The sequence below is a fragment of the Tauraco erythrolophus genome, chromosome 3 (genome assembly GCF_009769465.1).
Source record: "Tauraco erythrolophus isolate bTauEry1 chromosome 3, bTauEry1.pri, whole genome shotgun sequence".
Classification (NCBI taxonomy): domain Eukaryota; kingdom Metazoa; phylum Chordata; class Aves; order Musophagiformes; family Musophagidae; genus Tauraco; species Tauraco erythrolophus.
The window spans coordinates 60,484,957-60,499,566 of NC_141467.1; the positions used below are offsets into that span (position 1 = coordinate 60,484,957).

The 14,610-nt window shown below is 36.6% G+C and overlaps 1 protein-coding gene across 3 annotated transcripts in view; it reads right to left on the reverse strand.

Annotated features, from left to right (window-relative positions):
• Positions 1-14,610, reverse strand: part of RB1CC1 (RB1 inducible coiled-coil 1) — a 79,123-nt gene that overhangs the window by 23,152 nt on the left and 41,361 nt on the right. For all 3 annotated transcript variants that reach the window (XM_086608643.1, XM_086608642.1, XM_086608644.1), the window contains 6 exons: positions 12,140-12,324; positions 9,470-9,656; positions 9,307-9,388; positions 8,392-8,453; positions 7,611-7,714; positions 4,998-5,124 (listed from right to left, as the gene is read on the reverse strand). In XM_086608643.1, the coding sequence (XP_086464769.1) occupies positions 4,998-5,124; positions 7,611-7,714; positions 8,392-8,453; positions 9,307-9,388; positions 9,470-9,656; positions 12,140-12,324 (747 nt within the window). The remainder of the gene's footprint in view (positions 1-4,997; positions 5,125-7,610; positions 7,715-8,391; positions 8,454-9,306; positions 9,389-9,469; positions 9,657-12,139; positions 12,325-14,610) is intronic.

Sequence of the window (14,610 nt, forward strand, 5' to 3'; positions counted from 1 at the left end):
AGATCACATATCACAGTATTTGAAAGGGCAGAAACGTAAGTTTGGATGATACAAAAAAAATGATGTAACCCATCAGAAATAGGCTTTGTTTTCAACAGCCTACGGATCTCAGTTTTCTTAACAATTTTGTTACGAAGCTATTTTTATTTTACTGTTGCTAATACTCCTATTAAAAATCAGTGTAATTCAGTCACTATGAATATACTAAACTAAGGTGGTTTACAAAAAGCTTTACCACAACAAAACTGTTGTCTATTCACACATTAAAAAAACGCCTGAGAATTGTTCTGCTTGTAAGAGTGTAAAAGTAGTACCGTATAATGAAGGGTGCATTCTAATTAAAAGCAACATTCTGAATTTTCAGAATGCAAGATATCACAGTCTGACCAGACTATTTTTTCCTCCCTCTGTGCTGCTCCCAATGGCTCACAATTTCTGTTATTTTGCCTCTTGACCTTGGATACCACCAAATCTGATTCTGTAGCATCAGATGCTTCAATATTCAGCTGAAAAGCTAATGGTTAGAATAGCCACCCATAATCATCCATGAGTAACAGCAGCTTGTAAACCAATATAAATATTACTATTCCCAAGTAATTCTGATCAATTCCAGTGCTTTTGATTCTTAAAAGGCTAAAACTTTACCTTCATATCAATTTTCCAATTAATTGTGATTAGATAACAAGTTTAAATCTCATTATCAGCTGCTCTTCTTTGTCAAAGAGCCAACACTATCTCCAGCTGATAATTCTGATGATCTGTTTGTGTCTTTTTTCCAAACCATCCACACTGTCTCCATGCATTCAAATCACATGTCTAGTGTTCTTTAGTATGCTAAGTTTTTATTGTATAAACTTTTGCCATCCATTGAACTCAGCTGCTAGACTGGTGACAGTTAGTGGAGCTGAGCCATAAACAGTCAGCAACAGAACTCCAAAAAACCCAGATAGCAGGGACAGATATCAGACTTCTGGTGTATAAATAGCCAATTATTGTTTTCTCCATCTTTTACAAATGACTGCTACCCAAAAAGGGACCCTATTCTTCCCCTTACCATGTAAATGTTCTCTTAATGAAGATGTAGTGTGACTAACTGAATTCTGAACTGAGATTTAGCAAGAATCTATTTCCAGCTTTGACACTCATCTATTTAGCAGAGCTGCATTTACACCTCACCTCCGTTAGCCTTTGCATCTATATGAAAGTCATACAACGATTTTTAAATCCAATAAGTTGGATTTAAAACATAAGCTTTTTTACAGTAGGTTTTCATTACACACAAAACATTGTCTTTATCAAAAATGAACACAGCACCATAAGACAAAAAACTTAAAAGGAAATGCTCCTTTTTTTAAAGATACTATTAGTGCAGGTTTAAGCATTTCCCTTGAGTTTAAATTCAGCTTGCTGTTTATATGAGAAAACTTAGAAAAAGAACTGTTGAAGGATATTATATATGCTGATACGTGCCTGGATTCAAAGCATATGCTTTAAGTGACAAATATTTAACATTGATAAACCAGAGCTTTAACAGTAATAAGAGCTAGCATCGCAGATACCAGTAAGCATATACTAAAAAAGCACTTCAAAGACTTTGAAAATTAGAAAGCCCTACAGAAAGCCACACGCAAAGAAAAGAGGTATCTACTTTTGACACCCCTGCAGAATCATTCTAGAAGGTAAAGAGTAAGGACATAGCATGAAGAAGAAAAAAAAAAAAACCCTGTCACTGTGTGGACCAACACTCTTCTGAGCTTGGTTTCCTCATGACTTGGGGCTGTAACGAACTCTATGCCTCTACAGTGGCTTCTGTGAGCCAAGTCTCTAGTCAGAGTACCAGATTACTGCCCAGTGAAGAGCTAAACCTCACATTTTGAGTAGCTGAAACTATACAGAAGACTTTGTTTACTGTTTCCTATTTCCCCAAGAAGGTGGTGCCTGCCATCAAGTCTATTACAATCTACAGGCAGCAATGTATGCATATGTGTCTAATTCCTGTGATGACGAAGGAAAAGGATTCAAGAGCAAACAAGAAAAAATAGAAAGCAGAGACAGAGAAGCAGAGATAATTTTTGAGTTCTCAGGTGTTGCTGGATTACATGTCTTGTTCTAGTTATGTTACTATGATAAATGTAGTCAGGGAATGGAGCAATTCCTGGAAGGATTACAAACAGTGTTTGAATTTCAAACTCACCTAGAGCAAATGGTAGATTCATAATCTGATTTGAAAAGTCAGCTTCTCTTACAAGAGAAACTTTTAATACCAAAGGATTGCATATGTTAATCGCCTACTAACTGTAGAGAAGATATCTTAATCATAGAATGGTTTGGGTTGGAAGGGACCTTAAAGATCATCTTATCCGACTCTTACAGGCACCTTAACTTTCTCCTGGACATCTTTAACCCAATCATTGATCTGCTTAAATTTTGTCTGTATTATGGAAATGAGAAGGCAGAACAGTGTCTTTGGTGTGAGACCATTAAATTACAAAGAAAAAGCAGAAAGCTCTAAAAAGGAAAATTGATTTCAAAGTAGTAACAAATTTAACAAAAATCCACAATGTTCTTTAACTACTCTGATGTAACACTAAAAAAAGAAATCAGATTTTAGATAGAGAAGCATACTATTCATGGTGTATGAATTTGGAAGTTGAAATAATAAAGAGTGATGGACACAGTTAAAAAGAAATGCTACTAACATCCCCAGTCAGGTATTGGATCTTCTCTCTAACTTGCTCTTTACTCACCTGTCTGCAGTCACAGCTTCTCTCCTGCCTAAAGCAACTATCAAAAGACCAGCTGCTGTGGCTGATGCAGTAGGATGAACTCCCACCTGACCAAGACAGAGCTAAACTGCTGCACTATCAACAAGCCAGGGAAACTACCACAGTCCAATTTAAAGAACCAGGCTTCTGCTGCCACACGTATGGAAAAAGAGGTTGAGGTTGAATGTGTCCCCTTGGGACAGCACAAGAGCAACATTCTGCTATTATTAAATGTTTTCTCATCCTTCTAGTTATATACTATAAATTTCCAGTAACACCAAGGATAAGAAAAGAACATTTTCAAATTATTTCAAAAATTCTATGCAAAAAAAGAAGTCAGGCAAAAGTAGTATAATTTTAAAAAAACTTTTAGATCATCTGTGGAACAAAGCAACATGGAGAAAGGCCTAGTACCTTTCCTGAAGTAATAACAAGAGAGCTGTCATTGAGAATGAAAAAATCTGACAGATCTATTTGCTTCACTTCCAAAAAAGAGTTCAAATGAATCATTGAAATTACACACATAGATGGATGTTTTCAAGATGACATCACGAATGCCCCAGTTCTGACAGTGCAATGCAATTTACTCTAAGGAAAGAAATAATTATCCAAATCTGTCTAAGCACTTGACATTTCTGAGTCAGCCAAGAATCCAAACTGGTCAAAGCACAGCAGAAGAGAAGAGTGGAAAGAACAGATTCTCCTGATCTGGCAAACATCTTTTTTGTGCAACCAGATACTGATAAAATTTCTCAGATAAGCAAGTCTGAACCAAAAAGGGCAAACTATCAAGACTTGATTAAGTAAGGCACCTTTCCTGTTTATTTTTCTATTGTTATTATGCATATTTTTAAATGAAACTTGCTCTTTTGATTTATTTCACACTCTTCTGACATTGCAAGCCTTAGTGAAAAATTAATTTGTTAGAACACCTGTCTAGTTAGAACTATTCTGGTTTCTTATGAGATAAATTTCAGGATGCTCAAGTTGGGGGTGGACTTCCATATTTAAGAGCATGGTCTGAAAACTCACAGATTTCACAAAATTTACACCACTCCTAGCCATTCTGTTGGCTAATACAGTGGTCAGGCCCTAATACTCTTGTCCTTAATGGCTGTTCATATAAAAACCAATAGAGAGCAAAAGAGCAAAAGAAAAGACATAAATAACACACTTTATATTACAGAACGAAGACCAGCCCAGATCTCATATTTTACATAAATGAAAGACTTCCAGTTAATCTCTTTTTCAAGTCTCAGGAATAAGAAGATAGAGGGCTTCATGTCACCTGGTTTAAGTAGAAATTTGCTAATTCAAAATTGAACATGCCCATAACCTTGACAGTTATAGAAGGTGCTTCTAGTCGGAAAAGTGCATACAAACACACCAGAGATGACAACAGAGTCCCACAAAAATGACACCTTTTTTCTATAGCAGAATTGCTAAAGAAACCCAATTTGGAGCAGTCAACTTCATAGGAAGTTTAAGCATTGCTAAATTCACACAGAGTTTCACTGGGACAGGCTACAGTCAGAAACTAAAAGAATCTCATTTGGTGTACTATGAAAGTTAGAGGCTCAATACACAGAAGCAATCAAAAGTGACTGGCAGAAACAGTTTCTAGGGGAAAAAATCTGCTTGACAGGCAGAGTGAAATGAGGAAGAGATTTTTTTTTTTGTGCCATCTGTTCCTTCTATACTCAAAGACTACACATATTTCTTCCTTTCCTCAAAAAGCAGGACTGCCAACACAGGAGTAGGTGACACATCAATGTTCAGGTTAATGGAGACAATCAACCAAGGCCCTAAATTCTCATTAACTTCAAGAGGACTTAAGAAGCAATGCAAAAAAGCTGGAGAAGTGACAACATCATTAAATACAAACTAAAGCGACTAAGGCAAAATGCACACAGAAGCTTCTGCACACAGAAGCTTGAGAAGATGGTAGAAAACAGAAATATAAGCAGAATAATTCTACTTCTATAATTTATGTGAAATATAAACATCTGTTAAATGTTTAGAAGATACTAAATATCTTTTCACTATTCTCTAGATAGACTCATTTGTTGAAGAGCTCAAAATCCTCAGAATATTTACTAGTATGTGATTAGAAAGCAAACTAGTATTATGCAGTTAAATAAAACAATAAAAAACAATAAAACAATATTATGAAAATATTCTACTCTTTTGAATAGAATATTCCCTATTCTTAGTAAAGAAAAACAAAAGTACCTTTTGTTCATTCAGCAGGTCTGTAATGGTTTGTGACATTTCATCCAAACTCTGTGCTGCCTTTACCAGGTTATGTAGAGCACGTACATGCTGGTGAAGAGGTTCAAAGTCACAAAGTATGGGAACCCTTAAAAACAGTAAATGATTAATTTTTTTTCCCCCCCCACTGTGAATCTTATATTTAAATATATTATTACGTGTATATTGCAACAAAACTAAGCTTTCCTCTGTATAAGGTTTGTATTTTCTTCATTTCATCTATTTTACATGGAAAATCCACTACCACCTGGTATTTGTGTTTTAAATTAAGAACTTCAGAGCTTTTAAGGAGTATAATGATAAACACAATGAAGGGGAAGTAGTATGTCAGAGTCTTTCCTTCTGAGGAAAACATTCACCAGTAGTATCTAGAGTTACAGTAACAGAAGAGAATTGATAGTGACTAGATCTGTAATGGAATCACTTATGTTTGCAAATGACTATTCTTTTCTCCAGTTGGATTCTCTCCAATCTAGCTCATCCTTTGAAGTAGCTATTAATTCTCTATTATCTTATTTTAATGACAGGTAACCTAAATTAAAAGACTGATTAATATGTCATGATCACATTGTAAGATAAGCTTTCGATTGCAAGTTTTCTAAACCTCTGGAAATGCAACATTTATTTCATTTTTCTTGAGAGTCCATATATCCAGAATTTTTCATTTGTTCAGGAATAGCTCCACTGAAACCACAAAGAAGGAATTCATTTAGACTAACAATATAATAAAAGCAGATTACACTTCAATGTACTTTGCCTTCTCTATTCAAAATATAGGGCAAGCGGTATCTAGTGTATTTTTGTAGAAATAAGATTTCAATAATTGCTCAAACATATAATTTCAGAAGACTGAAGCACTCGAAGTAAAAGGAAGCATCATTTTAAATAAGCTGCTCAGCGGTTCAGTGCTAACAGAAAAGGACTTTGCGCTGGGTCTGTCTGTCTGTTGCTTGCACTTTAGATGTTAAATGAAAATAACAAAGGAAGCACTGCTTTAAAGTTTCTTCTGAACCTCAGTGTCTACCAAGGCGTGTGACAGCTTGAGTTGCAAGTCCACCACTATCATCAATATTTCCATCACATGTAATCCTGAGCCCAGAAACGAGGAGGAACATGACATAATCCCACCACTATTGCCATCAAGTGGAAACCTATGTCACTACAATTCGCACTAGCAAAACCAGTTTGGTTAGTGATTGGTTTTCTGACAATAGCAAGGCAAAATTCTTCCTGAACTCAGTTCAAACTTCCCAAGAAGGCTTGAAAATTCTCAAACCCAGAAATCAGACAAACATCAGCAATATGGCACTATAGTTTGCAGTTTTTTCTGCAGAATCACTGAGGAGCAAGCCTAAGAGCATAACAAGAGAAATCAAAAGCTCTATCATGATCTAGGGCAAATCCACTATCAAGCAGACAAAGCTCACTATGCTTATTTTTAATTCCAGCAGCAATACCATAAGGATGGCCAGGAATTCTGAATCAAGAAGAATGTCAGTACAAAACAGAGGTAAAAAAGGCAGCAAATTCAGCTCCTGCACTGTACAACAACAACAGGTATCAGGCCGATACTCTTGGTGAACTTAAGAGATGACAGCGGAGCATCCTCTTTTTGGATTTACCTTATAATCCTTTGTAGGATTGTGGCCTTGGGGCTTAAAAAAAAAGGAATCTCAACAAATCTAACTGCTGATCTCTTCTAGGAGTAGGATGATGGAGACACGCAGCATCTGACTGTGGTCATACTGATAAACAGATTTCTCCCTAGACAAAACCTTACACAGAACTTGCTACTGCCTATTTCTTCCTCGTTACTTTGGTCAGCATTTTTCTATCCCATTGCTATGGGTTTAAGACATACAAGTTTGAAAGCTCAATCTAGCAGTCAGCTTTTCCAGAAAGACATCTCCAAGTTCCAGAAAAGAAACTAATCCTGTCAAGTTCCCTATGAGACAAAACAGTAACTTCCCTGTCTCATTTGCACATCTGCCTCATTGCTGGGAGATGAGAAACATGGAAACAGAGCTTTGCTCAAAATGATGTATTCTCCATAGACAGCAGAGGTACTTAGAGAACACACCTTTCAGTAAAATAAGTCTGTCAGAGAAAAAGCAGTAATTGAATACAGGAGATCTCTATGATCTCATGCTGCGCTAAAGAAATTTATTTCCTCTAGAATACCACTTAACAAAGAACAAATAATTAAAAAAATCCATCAAATTCTGATCTGACAAAACATACATAAAATTCTGAGTTTATTTCAGTTAAAACTGACTTTTTTTTTGTTTTTATCTGAGGCAGTTCAGAGGAACATCCAACATCTTTTACATTTCAATACAGAATACATGTGCTCAAATCATCCGAGCTTAACTACATGAAACATATAGGTAATATGTATCTGCATTAAGTCAGTGAAGAGCATTACTTAAGAATTGTACTAGTTCAAAAAATATTCTTGTCTGCTCCTTACAAAAAAAATAAAAGGAAAAAACAAAGGAACTAGGGAGCACTGAAGGAAGCAGGAGCAGGGAGAAGCTATTTCCCTAACATACAAAGTTTAAAAAGGTGCTTTACCTGAGTAATGGCTGTACTTCCGAAGGACAAAAAGACTGCAAAAACTGCAAGTCATTTAATGAGATATCTGGAAGCTCACTGTCAAATCTGCGAGGTTTTCGTGTCTGTATTAAGAAGAAATTAATTTACACTTTAAGGTAATTAATATCAAGATAACTAAGGAAGGATTAAAAAAGTCTCATTAACAACACAAAAAAACTGCTGTTGAACTCATCTCTCTCTCAAAAGTTTTCACATGTTTTTTTAAAGGAACCATGTCTGGCCCCACCCCCTAAAAAAAGAAATCATTTACATTTACAATCATTAATCTATCCCTAGTGCCTGCCTCGGGCAGCAGTAGAATAGAGTATTTCAGTTGGAAGGGACCTACAACGATCATCTGGTCCAACTTCCTCCCTATTACCAAGCTTCATAAACATTAAGGATGTGCTTAAAAGAGATGGCACTGAAGCTTTATTTATTGTGCTGCTAAACATTCAGTAAAGTATTAATTCAATTCAGTATTTGAAACCTCTGAAATGAGAACCATTCTTATTTTTCCAAGTATGCTTTAAAAATACGCTGCAAAGGAGAAGCTGAAAAGGTTAAATAAGGCAAAGTGAGATGCCAACATCAGAATCAGGGAAAGTCACCTCACTTCAATTAACCAAGCTGTATGAAATCAAAGTTAACAGGCAATGTGATAGGCATACAGCTTGAATGAATTCAGCTTAGGTTTTCGGTTTATGACAGTACTGTTTATAAAAATTAAATAAAACCCAACAATATACTGAGTACATACACAAAAGGATGGAGGCCAGGAGTCAAGTCCTCTAAACAAACGATTCCTTAGAAAAGACTTCCCTGGAAAAAAAAAAAAAAAAAAGGTTATTTAAAAGAAAGACATGCAACATATAAAAAAATGCCTTAGAGGAAAAAAAATAAGATACTGCAGTTTTAACAACTGAACTAAATTTGAAAACATTACTAACTACATTATTTCTTGTCAACATAAGAATTGCAAGTGATACAGGTCTTGACACAAAACCCACCATTCAAGTAGAACTTCTCTTAAATGAAGCCTATTTTTGCTCAATGTTTACCCCTGAAAAAGCCTCAGATCTCTCTTTAAATTTTCATTGCAATCTTGCCAATCTCCTTTTCAAAATTTTGATAACCTTTTGCTCAATTTTATTATTTTAGCAGCTCCTTCAGAACATCAGTTGCAGACTTTGCAGGAAAAAAGCCCAGATTTCCTTTACCAACAACTTAATTTTATTTTTTTTTAAAACTTCTAGTCAAACTCTTTAGACATGGGTCTTCGTTCTTGATTTTTCTGAATTAGTACAGAGGAAGTCACAGCAGTACCCAATTATTCAGTAACGGTTTAGAAGTGTTATTTAAAAGAACCCACAGAGCATATTCAAACAGAAACTGCATTCAAATGTAATAAGTAAAAAACTTATCTTTTACAAGCATTAAACTAATTAGAACTTTCACAGTATTTTGGATAATCTATATGAAAGCGTTCATTAATTAGATTAATAGAAAAATAATTTGTTTATAATAGGACCATCTGGCACACTGTATGCATTTCCTAGTTAAGTAAAAAAATTATACAGGTATTTAAACTACAACATAATGAAAGTATTTTAACTACAAAGACAAAAGTCATACATAACCACAATTCTGATTTTACAGAAGAGAAAGTACTTACTGAAAAGTTTACCAAAAGATTCCCTTTTTGCCTTTTCAGCTTCATATAGGTGTTTCCCATCTTTTATCAAAGCACCCGCCCACTGTTGAAAGCAAAATATGTAGTTAGTTGTTAAATTTGTACATTGACACAAAGGTTTGGTCTCAAAGTTTTACTTACTTACCTCCCTGTAGTGTTTTATGAACATTTTTCTCCTCACAACCTCGACAACAGCTAGACAGTACATTTGAGGAACAGTACTGAGAGCCTCTACAACCTTGACCCTTTCTAGGAGCTCGGTCACAAGACGAAGCAATGCCTGTAGCTTCTCTCCGTCTTGGTCAGCATGAAGCATTACAAAACAACACCACCTACAAAAGTAGGTTACACTTTAGAAGATACAAATTTAGTGAAATTTAAATGCAGAAAAGATGACTCAAATTAGCAACATGTCTGAATGAACTGAACAGCGAGGTAATTTTACATGGGACAACAACAGGCTATCTGGAAGTACCAAGCAATTCAGAATTCAGTGTTTACCTTGCATTCCCTGTTAATTTATCACAGTACGATATCCATATCAGTGCTCAAAAAATGAACACTTACTATTATTTGAGTAAAGGTATTGGTTTTGACAAGTGATGCTCTCAGCATACATGATTCTTAATACATCATCTTAAAAACACTTATTGAAAAACATTAGCAAGAAACATTAAGGGTAGGGATACTGTCAAAGAAATAAGATCAAAACTCTGTTGGGAAGTTCACATTCTCTACTCACACGCTACAAATAACAGCCCCTGTAACATACAAATTCTCACATCATGTAACCACATCTTCAGTTACCTTATCAACACAATCAATACATTAATTTCAAGCACAGCCATCAACATAACTAATCACAGGATAACTACTGAAAAGGTGATTAACTAGTGTGTTTCAAGGGAAATATTACAGCAACTTTGCCACCAGAGAAGGCATAAGGTGGAGGAGGTATACCTCACATGTAACAAAATAATAAAAACTGTTTTTATTGATAGAAGTGAAATAAAAGTGAAACAACCAATATAAGCAAGTCAACATTAAGCAGCTAGGAACATAGATACTAACAGAGAAACTACAAGACGCACACTGCCGACTGTCTCATAGTAATGAGTAGTAAGAAAGAAAAAGAGGGCATTACACAAAGTCAACAAGTGGCCAGTTCAAAACACAAAGGGAAGTACATTTTTACACATAACATACAGTTAAGTTGCAGAACTTGTAAAAACCAAAAGTTTGTGGATTTAAAAAGAAGGTGGACTAGGTAATGATAAAACAACTTAATTAGCAATTAAACACAGAAGAGCTGCTTCTAGATCAGCTAAGAGTATTTCCTCTAAGAATATGTACATACAGTTAAGTTCATGTTCTTTCCTCATTATTAGATTCCTACTACGGTCATTTGCTATCAACTACTGACCCAAAATACACAGTGGAGTTTTTTTATATGTTTGTTTTGGGTTGTGGGTTTGTTTTTTTTTTTTTTATTTTGTTTGTTGGGTTTTTTGGGTGGTTGTTCTTTAATTTGGTGGGTTTTTTTGTTGTTCTATTTCTTGTTTTTTGGTTGGTTGGTTGTTTATTTTGGGGGGGGGTGCTTTTTGGGTTTAGTGTTTTTTCTTGGGGGGGGTGGGGGGGGTGGCGGTGAAAGTGTAGGCAAAGGGTTGTTGGGTTTCGTTGGCTGCTTGCTTTTTTTACATTTATACTTTCTTCTTCTTTTCACATCTGTCCTCTTTGAATTAATTCTCCACACCTCACTAGCTTGTTCCTTACAAAGAGATGCAAGTTTTTTCGTCTAACAACTTACGAATTAAGCGCATACTACAAGTACTTTAACATATAGGAAATTAAAGTGATATTTATGTTCTACGTACTATCCCTAAATACCCGCTACAGTGAAAAATGGTGCAAAAAAAGTCATCTTTTCATCAGGCTAAGAGCAGATGCGTAGGCAACAAAGACACAAAGCCACATTTTGATTTACCTAACAGTAATTTATTTCACAAACACAACAGGATGTTTGTTGCTAGTGCACTGCTGATTTTTTTTTTACTTCTTCCTGCAGCTTGCATCTGCCTTATCTATACAAACTGCAACCTCTTCAAGAAGAAAAAAATATACTTCATGAATAACCAGTGTACAAGTCTAAGAGGGTCACGACATTGTCTAATTATTTGCTGCTAGCATAAACAAAGTTTTTTCTTCCAAAAATTAAACTGTTTACTTCTCCTATATATCTGTCACAACAAATTATATAAAACTTAATTATTAAGTGCAGTAGGTGAAGAACTGTATTTTTCCCTTAGCAACACAGACTACTTTCATGCCTTCCATGGTATAAAGTAATGATGCTTACATGAAAAAATGCTGGTTTTACTGGCTGTAACTGGATATAAGTATTTTTCATGAACTACAAGTAAATCAAACTACTGGCATGTTTTTCTGCTTTGATGTGATCACAAGCTATTTCACTTACGATTATAATCCTTTGAAAACATCAATATAATTGCCAGTCAAATTTTAAATAAGATGCTGATGGCTTCAGAGGTTGATGAGAGGAGTGGGGATTGTAGGTTCTTGGATATCATTTTACTGATATGAAGACCACTAAAATTCTTATAAAAGTTTCTCTTAAAAAAATACATCGTTTCACACTTACAAATAATTTCATATACAAACTGAAGTGATCCAACTTTTGTTTGCTCTGCCGTTAAGAGAAACTCTATGCATTACCAAAGATTTTCTTATGACACACATTCTTTAAAGAGTCATGATGCAAGTGGAAACAATATAAATTTGAAAACTTGTAACTTACTTCAGTCTGACTTGTAGATTATTTGCAAGCTCCTGTTTGGCAGTGGTACATTTCTGCTTAATATCTAACAGTTTTCTGTGATTAGTAAGCATAATCATCAGTTGATTTGCATGACTCAAACACAAATCAGGCAGCACAGAAGGATCTTTCAAGTTCTCAGCTCTCTTCTGATTAGCCAAAAATCCCTAGAGGAAAAGAGACACTTGTTACACAAGCTTTGTGACAATCAAAGAGCATGGAAGTGATTCATCTTCTCTGTAAGAATGTAAGCATTTTAATAAACTTACCGTAACCATTCAGAACTATAACAGAACAATACATAGAGAAGTGTCAAAGTTGCTTTCTTTTTGTTCTAGAATCCAGTCCAAATAAATATCATCTGATATTTCCCTCTGAAACAATTACCAACACAAACCTCTAAGAACTTTACACAATCAACCAACACCAGTGAAAGATCACAAAAGTTAATGCAACAGAAAAGCAGCTACAAGGATGGAGGGGATCAACCATCATTCTAATTTCTGCAAACAACCAGCTTGTTAACTCTGGCATATGCAAGACTTATCAACTTATAGCATATTCAGTAACACTGTTGGCTAAAGAATATATTGTTTGCGTAACGAAATTCATACATGAAGCTAATTTTTCTTCAGAGCTGAGATCGCAGCTAGACATCTTAATTTGCGTGTAAGAGTTGGGCACAGCAAAGAATTATCTGCTGTAGTGGTAACAGGCAACTCCTAAGAGGGTGAAGAGCTGTATTCAGTTTGAACGGAAAGGTTTTGTTAGCAAGGTGGAGGGTACAGGGATGGCTTCTGTGAGAAGCTGATAGAAGCTTCCCCTGTCCAGGAGAGCCAATGCCAGATGTCTCCAAGATGGACCCGTTGCTGGCCAAGGCTGAGCCCATCAGCAATGGTGGTAGCACCTCTGGGATAACATAGTCAAAAAGGGGGGAAAAACACCTGCACCAACAGCAACTGCAGCCAGAGAGTAGTGAGAACATGTGAGAGAAACAACTTTGCAGACACCAAGGTCAGTGAAGAAGGAGGGGCAGGAGTGCTCCAGACCCTGGAGCAGAGATTCCCCTACAGCCTGTGGTGAAGACCATGGTGAGGCAGGCTGTGCCCCTGCAGCCCATGGAGTTCCATGGTGGAGCAGAGATCCACCTGCAGCACATGGAGGACCCCACACCTGAGAAGGTGGATGCCTGAAGGAGGCTGTGATCCCATGGGAGGCCTGTGCTGGAACGGGCTCCTGGCAGGACCTGTAGACTTCTGGAGAGAGCAGCCCATGCTGGAGCAGGTTTGCTGGCAGGACTTGTGACCTCACGGGGGACAGACGCTGGAACGGTCTGTTCCTGAAGGACTAAAACTCATGGAAGGGATCCACCTTGGAGAAGTTTGTGAAGAACTGAAGCCTGTGGGAAGGACTCACGTTGGAGAATTTTGTGGAGAACTGTTTTCCATGGGAGGGACTCCATGCTGGAGCAGGGGAAGAGTGTGAAGAGTCCTCCCCCTGAGGCGGAAGGAGCAGCAGAAAAAATGTGTGACAAACTGACCACAACTTTCATTCTCCATCCGCCCGCGCTGCTAGCAGAGAGGAGGTAGAGAATTTGTGAGTAAAGCTGAGCCCAGGAAAAAGGGAAGAGTGGGAAGAAAGTGTTTTAAGATTTGTTTTTTATTTCTCATTATCCTACTCTGATTTGATCGGTAATAAGTTAAACTAATTTCCCTAAATCTAATCTGCTTTGCCCATGATGGTAATTGCTGAGTGATATCCTGTCCTTACCTTGACCCATGAGCCTTTTATTATATTTTCTCTCCCCTGTCCAGCTGAGGAGGGGAGTGATAGAGCAGCTTTGGTGGGCACGTGGCATCGAGCCAGGGTCAACCCACCACAGGGGCAAAACAGGGAAGATGGACTGCTGTAGATAAACATGTCTTAGATGGCTGATTACAGTTCTACAAACTTGTTTATTAAGCTTTTGATTTCTTAATAAAGAATTTTAAACCAGACAATAGTTGTGTTTCTTCTGAAACTAAGGTTGATGAGAACAGTAAACCAGAGTTTTACAAAACTGCTGAAAAATGAAACCACTGTAATAGGTGATTTGATACAGAATGTAAGGCAATCTTGTCATAAGATGCTATAAAACACATTTGGAGAGCCTGAAATAAATGTTTATATCCTAGTGAGAAAAGCACAGAAATCAAAGTAGTATATTAAGTGCAATGAAAAGGACGAAGATGCACACTGAAGATGGAAAGGGGATACTGAAGAATCGATCATTTACTGAACTCTGAGCAACTTATATACTGAATGAGCCAGGACCCTCTGGGAAAGAAAAGCAGGTTGCAAACGCTTTAACTGTACGTATTATGGAGCCAAGCGAATGGAAATCAGAAAAGGTGGGAAGAACTGTTACTGAGATGATGAAGAGGAGGACAGCTCCACCAAAAGAGCTTGGGTTG